At 43.1% G+C, this 17,915-nt stretch overlaps 1 protein-coding gene across 1 annotated transcript in view; it reads right to left on the bottom strand.

Annotated features, from left to right (window-relative positions):
• Positions 1 to 6,680: 6,680 nt before the first annotated feature.
• The window catches only part of CCDC25 (coiled-coil domain containing 25), a 39,169-nt gene continuing 27,934 nt past the window's right edge, over positions 6,681 to 17,915 (bottom strand). The window contains exons 8-9 of the mRNA XM_065879237.1: positions 10,677 to 10,722; positions 6,681 to 6,806 (exon numbers count right to left, since the gene is read on the bottom strand). Coding sequence (XP_065735309.1) covers positions 6,777 to 6,806; positions 10,677 to 10,722 — 76 coding nt within the window. The 3' untranslated portion in view covers positions 6,681 to 6,776. The remainder of the gene's footprint in view (positions 6,807 to 10,676; positions 10,723 to 17,915) is intronic.

Below are 17,915 nucleotides of genomic sequence, written 5' to 3'. Positions count from 1 at the left end.
CCCCCTTTAGAAGAGCTACCCACACGTGGTGCGCACACGCTTGCCCACCTCGCCTCACGGGCCCTCATTCCCATCACCAGCCTGCCCCCCCCGTAGCATTGGGATTTATAATCCTTCCTCTAGTCCTATTCCTTTCTCCAGTGGGCAAGAGGAGGCCCAGAGGGGTCAAGTGACTTGTCGTTAAGTCACATAGTAAAGGAGCTGAGTTACATCCTAAAATGCACACTCCTAAAGGTAAAATCTAGGGTGAAAATGGTGTACGGCTCCAGTTCCTTCATGCTACAGGCATATCCTCACCCACGCTAGATCTTCTCTCCCGCCCTTTCTGCCATAGTAAGAAGAGGCGCTGGGATGCAGGGTAGCTAAGGTAGCAAGCTGGGGTGGGGAGACAGAACCGAAGGGGGGCTGGGGTGCTGACATCCCGAGTTGCCTGAGACCAGTCCTGTTCCCACCCCCTCTCCACCCCCAAGCACAAACTGAGATGAAAGTAAGCAGTTTTCTTTTCCTTTGTTCCTTCTCCACTGCACTCAGATTTTAACTGGAACTCGGGAGTTTACTGAGAGAGAACCCGTCCTGCACCTCTGTGTCCAGACAGAGGTTGTTTCGTGGATGGGGACACCAAGACACCTCTTGTCCTCTCGTTCCTCTCCACTTCTGAACTCCTGAACTTCCCCTAAGCCCCAGCGAGGGGTGACTCTGGGAAGGGGCTGGGCATTTTCTCTTGGATTAAATGCCCCACGAGGCAGAAGCATAGAGCAGTCCCCCCATACTCCCCCTTCGCTGAGCCGCTGGTACATCCGGGCTGAGAAGCAGGCCGAATCCCTGAGCTCAGCTGAGTCCAGATCTAGACATTTTGCCTTTAATAAAAAACTGGTACTACTGGTAGCCTCCAAGAAGGGGAACTGCAAACATTTATCACTCTACCCATATTTTTCTTTTAAGTACACTTTATTTTTTAGAGCAGTTTTAGGTTCACTGCAAAATTGAGTGGAAGGTACAGAGTTCCCACGTACCCCCTGCCCCCCTCACATGCACACAGCCTCCCCACCATCGACATCCCTCACAAACGGTATGTCCATTACAGCTGATGAACCTACATGACGCGTCATTATCACCCAGAGTCCACAGTTCGCAGTTGGGTTCACTAGGTGTTGGACATTCTGTGAGTTTGGACAAACGTATACCATCACAGTATCATCCAGAGTAGTTTCACTGCCCTAAAATACCTGTGCCCTTTTCTACCTTTTAAATTCTGAATTTCTAATCACATAAAGGGAAATATTTTAAACATTCTTCCCAACTCAGAATCCCCGGAGATCCAGCAGAGTTCAGTGGTGCCTGGAGGGAGGAGTCGACATGCTGAAGTGAGGGAAGGTTTGTGTGTTTCCTTTATCCTCTTGAATCCCTGATATACGAGCAGCTGTCTGGACAGATGTGAGGGAGAAAGAGTCCTGGTAATCAGCGTATTGTCCTGTTCACGAAGGTCTTAACGACAATAAAGCCCTAATCGATCACTGGACTTAAACATGGCAGCGGAACGCTTTCCGCCACGGCAGGAGCAGGACCTCGAAGGGCCTTGCCGAAGGGCGGGAGGCGGGCAGGAACACAGGTTGCCCTCTCCCTTCTTATTGAAAAAGGAAACATTTTCCAACCATAGGTACTAGTACAGCTTTTCCTGTGACTAAATTTAAGCCTTGACTATTTCAGACCTTCCATCCTTTTCCTAAGACTCTTCTTAAAGCAATTCTAGTTTGGAAATAAGTTATGTAAGCCTCACTGGGTGCAGAGTACGTTAACCAAAGAACAAAAATTTCAGAGTTTTGAAGGGATTAATATAACGAAGAGAGGGGCTTCACAACTGAAGATAATTCTGGGCAAGGCTGAGACGGATAAAAGGCCATTGCCTCGAACTGTATTTTTCTCTTGACATTTCTCAGTCTGCAATTTTAACCTGTTAACCCTGAATCTGACTAAGAGCTAAAACGGTTCAAGATCCACAGAAGAGCCCTCAACACCTGGAAAATCCCATTCTCATAAGCATATCCCAGAAATCACAAGCAAATGTTGACCTTCTCTCTACAAGGCAAAGTGCTGAGGCAGAAACCAAAATGCCAGCAAGAACACAGGCCGCTAAGCCTTCACCTAGGCAGGATGTGAAACGTCAGGCCATTAATCTTATATTTTTAATGCAGTGGTTACAGGATGGGGTTGATGTGGGATTGAAAAACAATACTGACTTTGGAGAATTCCTTTTTTTTTTTTTAGCCTTAAACACTGACACCCACTCACCAGGGTTGGGTACTAGCAAAAGCTACATGGGATTCTAGGGTGAGCGTTCCCTTCCCCTGGCCTCTGTTCCTTGGCTGTCGTCAACAAAAGCAGAAAATGCCTAGTCAGAGCCCACAGGCGCGTGCCAACACAGAGACCTGTTTCTTATTTCATCTGGCACAGTACAGAACTGCAGTCATAACCACTAAGGTGGAGAGCTTGGAGTTCCTCCAGTAATTGACACCATGAAATCAGCAAGACAAAACAAAGCAATCAGTTGTGAGAAAATGGAGGTATGTATATTCTAATGGTAAGCCATGGTTAACACATGGCGGTAGATAGCTATTTGTATTTTCAGTGTACTCCTGAGTCCACCAAGAATATACACGGATCTCTACATTTTTCTATATGAAAAGTCTGGTTTCAACCTACATTCCCCAGATAGGTTGATTTACTCAAAACCTTAAACCCCAGGATTCTAGTAGCTAAGGCAGTTAAAACCAAAAGGGCGCAGGTATTGCCTTGACTAGTGACAAACAGAACTCAGCATCCTCTAATAAACATTTAAGAAGTCAAACATGCTTTTTATAGCTGGGAGCAAAGCCTGACTGTTTCTGTGGCTCCTTCTATCCTGATACCTCCTGCCAACATACTGGGTAACGTTAGAATAAGCACTGTCACAGAAGGGGTGACTCTATAAACAGAACGCTGGCCCAGAGATACGACATTCATCAGTGATACCATTCCAGCAAGTCTACATGTTTTGCACCTCATTCCAGGGTCAGGGTCTCAGGCAGACCCCTAGGAACTCTAGGGGGGCGGGGAATGAGTCAGAGACTTCAAATTCTAGGGCTCAAAGATCACGGCTCTCAGGCTCTGAGTTCTTCAGTTCTCTTCCTGGAATTCTTGGGCCATCTTCCCTTTACTGTAATTTGCTCTCTTCTTCCTGCTAAAGGGCAAAGCTGACTGCTCAAAGGGCATCATCTCAGGTAGCCGAGAACCTCCTTCTTCCTACTTGCCTAAAATAGTTACACATCCCATCAGTGAGACTGCATCATGGAGGAGAAAAGTAAAAGTGACATCCCCCACACACACTTGGTTCTTCTCAAACTATCAGCTTTTATTCTATTTTACATATCATTCATCCAGAACATGATGAATACGTGGGTGGCATCATGCATTTCGTTTGTGAAATGATATAATGCACACGAGTCTCTTGCCCTGTGCTGGGCCCACGTGCACGTGGCAGAGAAGAGCTCTCACGAAGCCCAACTTGAACGTGAGCCTGCTGAAGCACCAGCCGTGCGGTCCTCATTTCCCAGCTGTCACATACTTGCTGGAGTTAGATGGGTCAAGATGGACATTTAGCTTGGAATTTAAGTTTCTAATTTTACACTTTTGAGTACAGCTGGATATTTTCACAGTCTACTTTAAAATCCAAAGGCTGCCCACTCAGCTTTACTATGATCATTCTGAGTATGGGATTTATTATTCACAATACTGTACTTCAAATGAGAGAAAAGCAGCTTCGATACCACAGCTCGGGAAAAACTGCAAAATGTTCCATTTCTCCATCCTGCTCAGTTTTTCCCATAATCTGTTCCAGCTTGGAAAACGAGTTTCCCGTCTCTGACGGACGCAAATGTGGGAAGAGGAGCTTTGCTCCTAAACAAGAGGCTAGAGCTGAACTCTCCTTCTCTAATCTTGCTGTATGTGTGGCTCATACCTTCCTTCCCAAGTGGGGGAAACCACTGGCACTGAAGAGTTAAAAGGTTCACCAAAATCTGGGCTTCAGAAAGTGTTAAAAACAGCACAACAGGGCTTCCCTGGTGGCGCAGTGGTTGAGAGTCCGCCTGCCTATGCAGGGGACACGGGTTCGTGCCCCGGTCCGGGAAGATCCCACACGCCCCGGAGCAGCTGGGCCCGTGAGCCATGGCCGCTGAGCCTGCGCGTCCGGAGCCTGTGCTCCACAACGGGAGAGGCCACAACAGTGAGAGGCCCGCGTACCGCAAAAATAAACAACCCAAAAAACAAAAAACCCAGCACAACAAAGAGATGCTGAAGGGGTTCAACTACAGCTCAGTGCCTACTTTGCTAAGGTCAAAACCTCCTATATTTTGGTAAACATCCTAGTCTGTTCCACCACAAGCACTGTGACAAACTTTCCCTTGCCCAAAGATCATGACCCTAGGTCAACAAGGGTGGATAAGAAATAAATTCTCAAGCTACAGGAATACAACAGAGTTTGTGAAGTAAATTAAATGATAATGTGAACCTCACCTGCACGCAGATCAGAGTGGGGAAACTGAAGGCAGAGCTGGAAAGAGAAATCCTCTTTATGCATGATTTGATCAAGGACACAGCTCATAAAATTGCCAACAATCTGGAATTTTCCTACAGGAAGTTGAGGAAACATGCCAATAGCAAGAAATGAGGTGACTTCAGTGCCAACAGTTTGACCTGTTGGCACTGAACCAGTGTCCTCAAAAGAAAAGGACGATGCTTCCTCTGGGACCACGGGAGCTGGGGAAAGAAACCTACCCATCGCACAGGCAGAGGTAGGAGGAGACCACCACAGAGCAGCTAGAAAGGTTTGAGTGCCAGGGATTCAGAAGAGAGCCCTTGACATTTGAAACCAGTGTCAGCTGAGAGTTAGGACATGTGTACGACGTGGACCCCAGGATCTCTCACACTAGAGTAAAAACAGATATATTCTTCAAAAGCTCTCCCTGTATATGTTATAATGTGCGGTAGAGAGGAGTCCTTCTTAAGCAGCAGAGAGAGCTGAGGTGACAACGGCGATGTTAGAAGTAAAGCCTCCCCATTCTAGACATTTGCAGCAGTTTGCCTACAGTAACCAGGCAGGAGGGCCACCTAATTGAAGAAGCACAGTTACTAATTTACACTCAATCCAGAGTGTGTCTGAGAAAGGTCATCCACTCTGACCCAGTGGGCATCTGGGGGAGAGACACATTTATCAGTGAGGCAGGAAGATTACCCCGTAGAACCTACCAGTTTAAGGTTTTAAACCTACCAGTTTAAGGTTTTAAGCCTATATAATAGATGAGGTTTTCACAGCCCGATCACCCTCGAAACTAGTTTGGGGAAGGAAATAACAAGCTAAGAATTTATATATCAGTATCCTCCCAAATAAAAAAACGAGTCTTTATTATTACATTTCCAACTCATAGAACTCCAGGCTGAATATGACTGGACATATATACACACACAATCACAAATTTCTGGAGTCATCTCCCACACCCCTTCTCACAATTTGGCCGAGTTATGTCTCAGGAAATCTTCCAGTTCCACCCCATACACCAACTTGGGATAAACAGAAACCCTGAAGTCTTGTGGTTTTACCCGCCACTCCAAAGTGCTGTTACAGGTGGAATATCTGTTGGAGGAGGTATTTTTGCTGGGTTAGAATACAGCTGCAGACTCTGCGTGTGGTTAAAATGTGCATGTGCATGCCTTCGGACCTGCAGCCTTTGTGCCTTCCCCTTTCATTGTCTTGTCCTATCTCTTGCCACACGGGTTGAATAAAAATATATCTTCTATTCAGAATCATCCTGGAGGGCAGGTGGTGCAGATGGGTAGGACGGCTACATATTAAGTTACTGAGTCTACAATTGAGAAATCTGCACTCTGGGGTTCTAACTCAAAATAAATACTATTTCAAGGTAAATAAACTACTTGGCTGGCTAGTGAAATGCTTAATTCTTTCTAAAACCATAACTGCCAAGTAGACTTGTGCTTTATGCTACATCCCAAGACAAACATCAGGTCACCTACATCTTCAAAATGATCCACAGAGCATCCCTTCCTATTTCTCCCCTCACTGCTGAGAAATGACTCTGGAGCCTGAAGTTTAATATACGCAGCTGGGGTTACTTGGTGCTCAGGTAAAAATCGCCAAAAGGCCCAACCTTGATTAATACCAACTATTTATTTAAGCCTGATGGTACCTGGATGGAGGCTCTCAATGGGAAAAGGAAGGATGTATAGCACGTGGAAGCTTGGACGAGCTGAGGGCAGCTCTGCTAACAGACTCAGATGGCACAATGGGACATGACCATTGAAGCCAGCAACCTTCTGAAAATATCACTATCACCTTCAAAACCCATGCTTTTTTTTTTTTTTTTTTCTAATCAGGAAATCGGGGGTGAGGGGAACATTCCAAGAACAAGGGCAGCCAACCTTCATGAGGTACCAGGACATGCTCTGGCAAAAATATTTTCACTTTCCTAAAGTTATATGCTGTCTTCAAGTCCAACTATATTGTATACATGTGTGTGCGTGTGCGTGTGTGTGTGTGTGTGTGTGTGTGTGTGTATTTGCTCCTTTTCTGAAAGCAGAAAAGGGAACAATTTTTTTTAACTCCGAAGTTGGTAATATTTGTAGAATATTATTTTGGTTGGTTGTTGTTTATGACTCAGAACACAGATGAAATCAAAACTTCTGCAACTGTCCCTAAATTCACATCTTTAAAAGGTCCTTTTCTCCATTCACATGAATTCATCTGAATCATTGCCGTCCTGTAGGAAACAAAACAGTGAAACCATAAAAGCCTTCGAAATAAATAACTTGATTAAAAAAATTTACAATTAGTATTAGGTAACAAGCCTCCTTATGTCGAACTGCAGAATTCAGAGTAAAAAGTAAAATAATTATATTCACTCATTTCTTCTCTATCTTTAATTGCTAGTTGTTTAGAATAGCTAGATTAGCAGCTATATTCTCTAAGGTGTCATCACATGGTCTGGATTGCCCAGCAATAAGAGACCAATGATTCCCAAATTATGAAGTAAGGCCCAATGACTTAGTATAGGATGTAGCAAGAGTGACCGAAAGGAAATGTAACTCTTCCTTCAACAAATATACCATAAAATGAAACCAAACAAATACTGCCTCAATGTTTTAATGCCAACAAAGCTGCAAATATGCAAAAATATTTTTGACCTAAATTCCATTACTTTGAGCCTCAGGGTTATCACGTATCTGTTATTTCACAAGATGGCTTCTTTTCTTTTTTTTTTGCGGTACGCAGGCCTCTCACTGTTGTGGCCTCTCCAGTTGCGGAGCACAGGCTCCGGACGCGCAGGCTCAGCGGCCATGGCTCATGGTCCCAGCCGCTCCACGGCACGTGGGATCTTCCCGGACCGGGGCACGAACCCGTGTCCCCTGCATCGGCAGGCGGACTCTCAACCACTGCGCTACCAGGGAAGCCCTTTTTTTTTAACTGAAAAAGTCACCAGGAAACTACAGGCTAGTTATCAAATTAGCTGGCTTGCCAAGCTTTTGATGAAAAACATCTTACATGATGGTGGTATATAGTGTAAACAAGTCCTGAAGATCAAGTACAAAAGTAGAGCCCCAAACACCTTTCTGGGCTACTGCACACCCTAAGAAAACTGCTCTGGATGCCAACATTCACTAATAATGTGACTTCCGGGATATTTGCTTGAAAATGTCATAACTTGAACACAACACTGTTTTGACTTCTCTCTCTTTCCCGCTGCTTTATACCTGACTTGTTAGAGAGGGAGAGGACTTACGCTTATAGGTATGCTATATGCTTTTCTCCTTAATAACTCGTATTAAAGATGGGCAGGGAAATAGGAGGAACAGGTGGAAAACAGTGATTTCTGTGAAGTCTGGTTTGATCTCTAGTTTCATTCAGCAGGCTTCTCTGTGCTTCTCTTCAATTAGCACAACGAACTGAGGCCACAGTAAAAATGCCTTGGATAACTGTACAAAAAGAAAACTAATGTTTGTAGTCTATCCACGCACCAGAACTCTGACTGCCCGAAAGTTCTAAACTGAAATAACAGCATTAGGGATGTTGAAAGAGTCAGCCTGCAACTTTGAAGGTCAGCTTTAGATGCCAAACACTGAGGATGTTTGTGTCCCCAAAACTCACTAAGATAATGTGGCTTGGGGCCAATCCAAGTAAATTACTCCCTATAAAGGCTGTGAGTTAGATCTGCAGAGTTGCCATGTGTCTGGGGATCTGTGTTTGGGATTAAAGTAACGTTTAAATATATAGCTGCGATCCAAGACTTGATTTGGACAATTTTTGTATTTTAGATTCCCTTTAAGAGTCAATATGTTTTTTAGCGTAGCAAAATAGGTTTCTTGTCATCCACTTAAAAAGTGATATGCAAATAAAATGTCAAAAGTAACTGCTGAAAAAAAAAAAAAAAAAAAAAAAAGTAACTGCTGATGGTTCCTGATGCCTAATTTAGGAAGATTAGAAAGAAATTATAGATTGAAGAGAATTATTCTACATAGGAGAGCAAAAACTCAAAATTAAAACCAACCTCAGAGTGGAAGACTAATATTTTTCCTGATGAACTTATATAAGCTAAATTAAAAATTAAGTCATATCTTATGTAAACACCAGCCTTTGACTGAAAATCAACTGATCATGCTGCGAAAGTGGATCAAAAAAAGGTCTGCGTCCCCTTAACAGAAGACAGTTACAAAGGGAATGAAAGCCCATTCTTTTGAAGTATGCGGAAAAGCTGTGTGAGTCCTACCACTGTGAGAGAGAGAGAATGGAAACACCCAATGCAAAACTTCTCAGAAATTTGAACCCGATTCCAACCTGGGCCTCAGGAACAGAGGTAGCAGCAACGGGGGAGAGAGGAAAGGCAGAAGGGTTAATAATCCTTTGGTCTACAAATCTGACTTCCTAATTTTGGAACTTTTAACATCCGTAGCTATATTATGGTGGTGTTTGTATACGTATGTATATTTGCGCGCGCGCGTGTGTGTGTGTGTGTGTGTGTGTGTGTTTATTTCTTAATTCCAAAACAACATTCAAACTTTCAAAATCCATGATGAAAATGCCTAAGGTTACAACATAATATACGTGTCAGGTTTCTGCTGAAAAGTTGTCTCTAAATAACAGGAAACTTCAATAGCAACAACAATCACAACAAAGACATTAGATTTGGGTTATGTTAAAGACTTCTGCTCAACTGTTAAACTGTTTTCTAAGAATAGTTTCCAGAAGGGATTAAATACGTCTCATCTTTTGATACTGATACTCTGTGTGTAAGTAACAACTAAGGACTACAAGGATAAGAAATAGTAATGACCGTTTATATTGTCTAAGTCAAAGAACTTTCACACACATGACCTTGTTTAAATTTCAGAACAGCCTCAGGAAGTAATATGTCTCCTTTTGTTGCTGATGAATACGCCTTCTGAGAGGTTAAATAACTTTATTGGTCTTATCCAATTAGTAAATGACAGTTTAAGTGTCTAAACTTCAAATTCAAGGTTCTATTTAATTACATAATGCTACTCTGGAATTTTTCAGGAATAAATTATGAAGATACATCTCTGACTCAGAAAGGAGACTCATAAATTTAGTTTTTCAAAGAGACAGGAATAAAAATATTGTTCTTATCCATTTTTAGAAGGATATATAGCTATGAACAAGGTGTAAAATCCTATTAACAATTATAATTCATGCACTGAATATGGGGTTTGGCTAGGTAACCCTTAAGGGACCTTAAATTCTGTTATTTCCAAGCATCTAGAGCAGTTCTGTTTAACAGTATTTTTTGCTGTGACGGAAATGTTCTATTTCTACACTGTCCAATATCATAACCACTAGCCACACATGGCTAGTGTGACTGAGAAACTGAATTTTTAAATTAAATTAAATTAAATGTAATTTAAACAGCCACATGCAATGAGTGCCCAGTGCACTGGACAACAAAGATCTAAAGCATCATACATTATACTATAAACATTCAACATAGCAAATATATCCACCTAATTTAAATTTTCCACAAAGACTGTTTAATAATAGCTAAATTGTACTATCTCTAGACACTTCAAAATAAATTTTGGGAAAGACACGTGGATCACCATTTCCCTTTATCGTAGGTCCTGAGGAACATGAAGACAACCAATACTGCTGTTTAGACTACAAATAAGATCTTTTGTTTCATTTAACTGAAGGTGATAATTTTGTCCTCGCTCAATTACAATATAGAATCTACGGTCACATTAACATAGAACAGTAATAGCTAAAGGCACTTTTGCATGCCTGCAACTAGAAAAGAGGGGAATGGGGAATGGGAAAGTCCTATAAATACTAACAGACCTGCACTTCACAACAGACAAGGTGTAACAATCTCTTGCCACGAGGTGACCTACTTAAAAACAAACACAAGGCAAAGTCCACAGGGAAGCGGGGGGGGGGGGGGGGGGGGGGGGGGGGGGGGGGGGCGGTCAATGTCTAATAGAATCCACCTGAGTGTATGATTGTTGCCAAACCACGTCAAACCATCTGCAACACGTGAACCAACACTGGCCAGAAACTCGGTCATTAAACACTAAGTGAATTATTTCAAGGCACAACATTAGAGCAAAGAACTTGCACATACCTGATTTGAAGACATATTCTCAGCTTTCATTAGTGATGAATAGCTCCTAGAAGAAAAAACACATTTAAAGTAAGGTTATTTGGCTGCCAAGTATCTCATGAACCTCTACCAGGTATCTAGCAATGCTGAGGGCCTTTCGAAGAAAATATAATCCCTGCTGAGCTCAAGGAGATTGCAACATATAAAGGATAAATATCTATGACAATAAATAACATGTGCACTACACTTTATAGTTTACAAACACGCTTGCTCACTCGTATCATGTCACTTCCACAATAACGGTAGGTGGTGGCATTATTCAGATGAGGAACTTCATCTATAGCCAAGAGCACACATGATTCAGACCTGAAGTACACTGTCCAGACTATAGATCTAAAGGAATTCAAAAGAAGAAACACATTAGTGTGCAAAGGGCTGTTGGGGTACTCTTCTCAGGTGACGTGTAACCCAAACTGAGCCTGACAAGTAGGGAGGACGACTGAGGAGGGCAGATGCAGAGATCGGCATGAGCAAAGGCAAAGAGATGGTACTTACGATGACATTTCAAACCAACTCAAGTGGAGTCTGAAAGCCAAGTGGCGGGAAATCAGGCTGGATGTGTGGGGCTAAATCACCTTGTCCTAACTATGTGAGTCAGAGCAGTGCGATCAGCAGGAAGCCACAGTACACGATGGAGTAGACAGATGAGATTCGACAAGTATTTATTAAATATCCATGATGTGTAAGACCCTGCGCTAAGCCTGGGCAGAAAATGGAATGGGAAGAAACGAGAAAATGATGAATAAGACAAAGCCTAACCCCAAAAAGCTTATCAGGAAAGGAAATAAGACCTATTCAGTAGTGGCTACATAAAAAGTTCTAGTAAAAATACATAAAGAGACAAAGGAAAGTAAGACCACATAATACTAGTGTTTTAAAAAGTGTAATCCGGGGACTTCCCTGGTGGTGCAGTGGTTAAGACTCCGTGCTCCCTTGGGACTTCCCTGGTGGTGCAGTGGTTGAGGGTCCGCCTGCCGATGCGGGGGACGCAGGTTCGTGCCCCGGTCCGGGAGGATCCCACATGCCGCGGAGCGGCTGGGCCCGTGAGCCATGGCCGCTGAGCCTGTGCTCTGCAACGGGAGAGGCCACAGCGGGGAGAGGCCCGCGTGCCGAAAAAAAAAAAAAAAAGACTCCATGCTCCCAAGGAAGGGGGCCTGGGTTCGACCCCTGGTTAAGGAACTAGATCCCACATGCATGCCGCAGCTAAGAGTTTGCATGCCACAACTAAGGAGCCGGCGAGCCACAACCAAGGAGCCTGTGAGCCACAACTAAGGAGCCCACCTGCCACAACTAAGTAGTCTACCTGCCACAACTAAGACCCAGTGCAACCAAATAAATATATTTTTAAAAAATAAATTTAAAAACATAATCTGTAGCAGAGACAAGAGGGGGAGAAGGTCAATTAAGGCAAGGAGACCAGTTAATGACAACGGTACTTACCATTTACCAAGGACCCTTTACGTGCTAGGACCTGTATTATGTGCTTCATAAATTACTGCTCATCCCCACAACCACCTCCTAAGGCAAGGGATAGCAGCAGGCCCACTGTACACACAGGAGTTACGGAAGCTGTCCAAGGTGTCACAGCGAACAAGTGGGGAGGGAGGCTTTGAACCCAGATCTGACTCCCAAGCTTATAGCCAGGCCATCGTGCTCCAGTCCACCGCAATATCCCACCTTGAGGGCATGAACGCAAGGGGTTAACGGCTGTGCCGGTAAGAAGGGATAAATCTGAGAGGAGTCAAAGATGACACCAAGGTTTCTAGCATGAGTGATCTGAAGGAAATAATGTTACAACTGAGAGAAATGGGAAAATGTTGCAAAGAAGATGTACTTGGTTTAGGACAATGTCACACCTGAAGTGATGGTGGGACAACCAAGTAAATATGAACTGTAGAAACTGGAAACTGAGGACCAGAGGGAAGGAGACTCGTCACGGACAGAGACAATGAGCTGGGAGACACCCAGAGAGAGATAGTAATGATGCTTGTAAGAGTCAGTGGTATCAGTAAGATATAAATGGACAGATAAGATCAATAAGTTGCATGAGCAGAAAGAGAAAGCCATGTTGATAAAAAAGTAGTTAAGAGCAGAGAACCTCACTTCCAACTTTATTTTAAAATCACCTGTGAAGATTAAAATATCTTCAAGCACCCAGCTATGGGCATCTATGAGCCAGGTTCGGGAACCACAGGGCCCGAATTCCCACTCATATGAAAGCAACACACAAATTACCCTTCTTTAGGCCACACACCTCCTCTGCGCTCCATCCCATTAATCCAACTGCCTGTCTGACTTTTTCGGGGGATGCCTCAAAGACACTTTCAGATTCCTATGTCCATACCCAACTCATGGTCTTCCCCCCAACCAAAAACAGTTTGGTTCCTTTCCAGCATTTCCTAGCTCAAAGAATAGCATCACTACCCATTCCATTTCACAAGCCAGAATCCCCGCAGTCATTCTTTTCCCTGCCCCTCCTCTGAATCCAATCTATTTTCAAATCCTGGTCCAGTTTTGAAAACTATTTCTCATTGGTCCAGTTCTCTCCGCCTCCACATCACCACTACAGCCCAAGTGACTAACTCTGTCATGTGGACAGCTACTGGCCTAGCCACACCCCTACGTGGCACCCTTTCCAATCAGGTCAGTCACATGACTTTTCCAAAACACAAATCTCATCACACTACCCCTGACTTAACACTCTCCAATGACCTCACAAAACCCTCAGCCTGAAGACAAACATGACCAACAAGGCCCTGCTGGACTAGCCCTTGTTCCCTGGGCTCCCTCACCCCTGCTGCTCCAGACGTTTGGGTTGGCTTTTAGTCCTGTGATGTGGTCTTTGCACACACAGTTCCTTCTGCTTCCGGTACTCTTTCCACTGCCCCTGCCCTTTTAACTAGCAAAATAGTTTGGATCTTAGCTCAAGCATCACTGTATCAAGGGAAGCTAATTTCAGCTACTTATTCGTCTGTAATGTACTGACGAGTCACTCACTGCATGTGCAAAGCACAGGGTCACATTCAAGGAGATACAGGAATGCAGAAGTGCTGCTTTGAGGGAGCTTATCATTAAAACAAAGACCTATGGCACAACACAGCATTATTTATGGAGGGCAGCAGCAGTAGTGTGTGAGAGAGAAACAACAGGAGGTACAGTGAAAGCAGCCACTTCTACACCTGACCATACCATCCTTTCAACCACTGGTCTCACCATTACCTCCTTGACACGTCGCCAATAAACCCTTCTGACAAGTTTTCTTCCTAATACCCCAGGAAACCTACAGTCGTTCCTTAGCACTTACAGCATGAAATTCTGGACTAAACAAAACCTTTTAAGTCACTCTCCAATGTACCTAATTTTTCATTCTTTTATTTGCCTTTGAATCACCTTGACTCAGGTCTTGCCAACCTGGGCATTTTTTGCCTCACAGGCAGCAAGCTACAGTAGAAGTGTGGACTTCAGAATTACAGACTTGAGTTTGAATTCCTGCTTTGCCACTGATCAGCTATAACCTTTCACACATTAACCTCCTTGCTAAAGTAATCTCTGCCCCCAAATCAAGTTCATGCCAATTCTCAGACTGACGACATGCTTACCTGTGACTTGCCATCTTACCCGGGTCTTGTACTTTCCTGACTTCAATCACCTGAACCTCAGGTTCCAATTCTGATCTGAGACTCCCAAATTTAAATATCCCCATCTCAGGTAAACTTAGGCCCTACCCTTGGTCTTTTCTGATCTGTTATTGACTTGCTTGTTTCTTCCGGTTTCAATGTTCAGATGGTGAGCTTCACTTTGATGTTAATAGATGTTTGTTACAGTATGACAAAAGCCAAGTAAGTGAATCCAAGATTATACCCTGAGAAAACCATAATTTGAAAAGAGACATGTACCACAATGTTCACTGCAGCACTATTTACAATAGCCAGGACATGGAAGCAACCTAAGTGTCCATCAACAGATGAATGGATAAAGAAGATGTGGCACATATATACAATGGAATATTACTCAGCCATAAAAAGAAACGAAACTGAGTTATTTGTAGTGAGGTGGACGGGCCCAGAGTTGGTCATATAGAGTGAATTAAGTCAGAAAAAGAAAAACAAATACTGTATGCTAGCACATATATACGGAATATTAAAAAAAAATGGTACTGATGAACCTAGTGGCAGGGCAGGAATAAAGATGCAGACGCAGAGAATGGACTTGAGGATATGGGGGCGGGGGGAAGGGGAAGCTGGCACAAAGTGAGAGAGTGGCATGGACGTATATACACTACCAAATGTAAAACAGATAGCTAGTGGGAAGCAGCCGCACAGCACAGGGAGATCAGCTCGGTGCTTTGCAATGACTTAGAGGGGTGGGATAGGGAGGGTGGGAGTGAGGCGCAAGAGGGAGGGGATATGGGGATATATGTATACATATAGCTGACTCACTTTGTTGTACAACAGAAACTAGCCCAGCATTGTGAAGCAATTTTACTCCAATAAAGATGTATTAAAAAAAAAACAAAACACAGCAGGTAAGCAGTCTGTAAGCATGAATCCAACTCCTGAGATGACTGACTACGACACACTGGAGGGAGCCACGGACACTCTTCCACAGCACCTGGGGTGTCCCCTGGGAGACTCACAGGTACCTGCATGAAGGACCTCTCCAAAAACTACATGGAGACTGAGTAGAAGCTGTTCTGCTTCTCTAACTTTCCAGGCAAGGTCACTTGTAAGGCTCTGACTACTTTCAAACCTACGCAGACTCTCTTTTGCTACATCCTCTTACTCTATGTGTGGCTTACAGCGCAGCAGGTAGGGAAAGAACATGCCATGTGAGGCTGCCTCCCTACACCTAACCCTACACCAAGATTCTCTGAACTAAAATCCCACGAGATCCTAGGCTGACAGGGCAAGTGTGAGCTAAAAAGCTGTCTAAAGAGCTAACGAACAAGATGGGTAAGTGAGAATTAATATGTGAAGCCTAAATACGGGGAACTTTTCATTACTGTGTGAATGCATAAAATGGTTAATAGAAGATGTTAATATACTGCTATCATTTAGCCTCCACACTTTGTGTCCTCCCAATCTAAATATTTCTTTAAAAAACTACCTAAAAGGATGATCTTTATGTAGACCTATCTACGTTATCAGATCACTGGAATTTCTGCACACCGAGGACAAGGGTAAAGCGCTCATTTGCAAGAACAAGATGGAGTTCTGTCTCCAGGGGCTGCTGCTCTTTTCATCTGAGAAGGAAGTTGGTGCCTTCTGTGTTGTGGGCTTTGTTCTGTTCTGATCCCGAGGCTAATGGATATACTCTTGTCAGAGAACCTAGACTATTATAATGACAATTCCATCCATTTTTTTTCTCCTGGTAGAAATTAGAAATGAAAAGCTTACTGCCATTCCTGTTCAGAAAGTTGAAAAAAGGAGTCTAGAGTCTAAATAATGGCTTTAGAATTGGAAAGAAGTTGGATATCTTCTGGGTGTGAGGCTGTTAAGGACTTCTTCCCTGAAATCACCTGGAAGCACTGGGGATACTGTCCAGGATGAGACTATCTTCTCAGTTTATCTGTAGAATCCCCTGAAGACTCAAAAGTCAATTTTCTTCAGCTATCACAGCAATTAAATTGGACATTCCTTACCAGATGGTCCAAACAAAAGAATCAACTGTTGGTGAAATTTAATGGTATTTTCCTTGTCAGAAAGGCAAGTGAAAGACTTCAGAATGAGAAGATTTTGTAGGCATAGCCTTTGATCTCTCAGGTGGAAGAGTCAAAAACAGAAATTAAAGTGATGTTAGCGCTGCAAGTGTATAAAAACAGGTTATAGAACAAGTCCGAAGCTTAGAGCTTTTTGCTGGAGTTTCACAGAAGCTGCGGAATGGACTGAACAGAGGGCAGAAGAGAGTGGTAACAGTGTGTGTGAGCTTTAGAATCAGACCGAGACAAGCTATGTGCCTCTGAGCGAGTTACTTAACTGCTCCTCAGTCTGTTTCCTCTTCTACAAAATGCAGATGATCAAAACATTTGCCTCACATGGCTACTGTTAGGATTAAATGAGATAATGCAGTAAAGCACAATACAGTGTTGGGCAGATGACAAGTGTCCAAAAATGTTAGCTAATCTTTCTTATTGAATGTTATAAGTAGGGACTTCCCTGGCGGTCCAGTGGGGAAGACGCTGCACTCCCAGTGCAGGGGGCCTGGGTTGGATCCCTGGTCTGGGAACTAGATCCCACATGCATGCCACAGCTAAGAGCCCACACGCTGCAACAAAGATCCCGAGGGCCACAACTAAGATCCGACGCAGCCAAATAAATAAATATTAAAAAAATAAAAATATAAAGACCCTACAAGTCTAAAAAAAAATGTTGTAAATAAATTAAGTGACATTATAGTGACATTATATTTCTAACATATAATATTATGTCTCTAAACAACATTACGGTAGAGTTTTAAGAGGCACAAAAAGGCATGTTTTCAATTTTTTCTCCACTCCGCACTAAAAGCAAAAAGAATAAACTAGTCTAAATCCTGTATCACTCAAAATTCCACACATTTTTCGAAACAAATGGTGTTGGTAATTTGTCTTTCACTCACGACACAAAATGGACTCACAATTCTACGTCAAATTGAACGTTTAAATCTCTGCATCAGTCTGTCTCATGCTGGCAGCTTATAACTTGGGGTAACACTTCCAGAGTTCTCCATTTGAATATTGTATTGTAAATGCAGTCACTCACCCTGTTTTAGCAGAACCCGCAACAGGGACGTGTGCATGTGGATAACGAATAAATACCAGTGCTTGATCATAAAACCTCCACTCTGGCCCAATGATCTTTCTAATAATCCAGGGTATTCCAAGGAAACTAGGTCAGGACAGGGCAAGACAGCTCATAGTGATCCTATACCCTTCCCAAAGGAAGCAATAACTTTTGTTTTTTTTGGTATACTTATCACAAATGAAATCTATGGAAAATAGTGGGAAAAAATCTAGGAATTCTGTGACTAGAAGTGGCAGGATTAATTTCCTTCTTTCTCAAAGAAAAACTGAGGCCCCTTCAGGTATAGTACTATGCATCTATAGAGAGTCAGTATAGTAGGCAGAATAATGATCTTACTCAAATGACTACATCCTAATCTCCAGAACCTGCAAATATGTTACCTCACATGGCAGAAGGGACTTTAATTAAAGATCTTAGA

Source organism: Phocoena phocoena, chromosome 6 (genome assembly GCF_963924675.1).
Source record: "Phocoena phocoena chromosome 6, mPhoPho1.1, whole genome shotgun sequence".
Lineage (NCBI taxonomy): Eukaryota > Metazoa > Chordata > Mammalia > Artiodactyla > Phocoenidae > Phocoena > Phocoena phocoena.
This window is presented reverse-complemented; position numbering and strand designations above follow the sequence as displayed.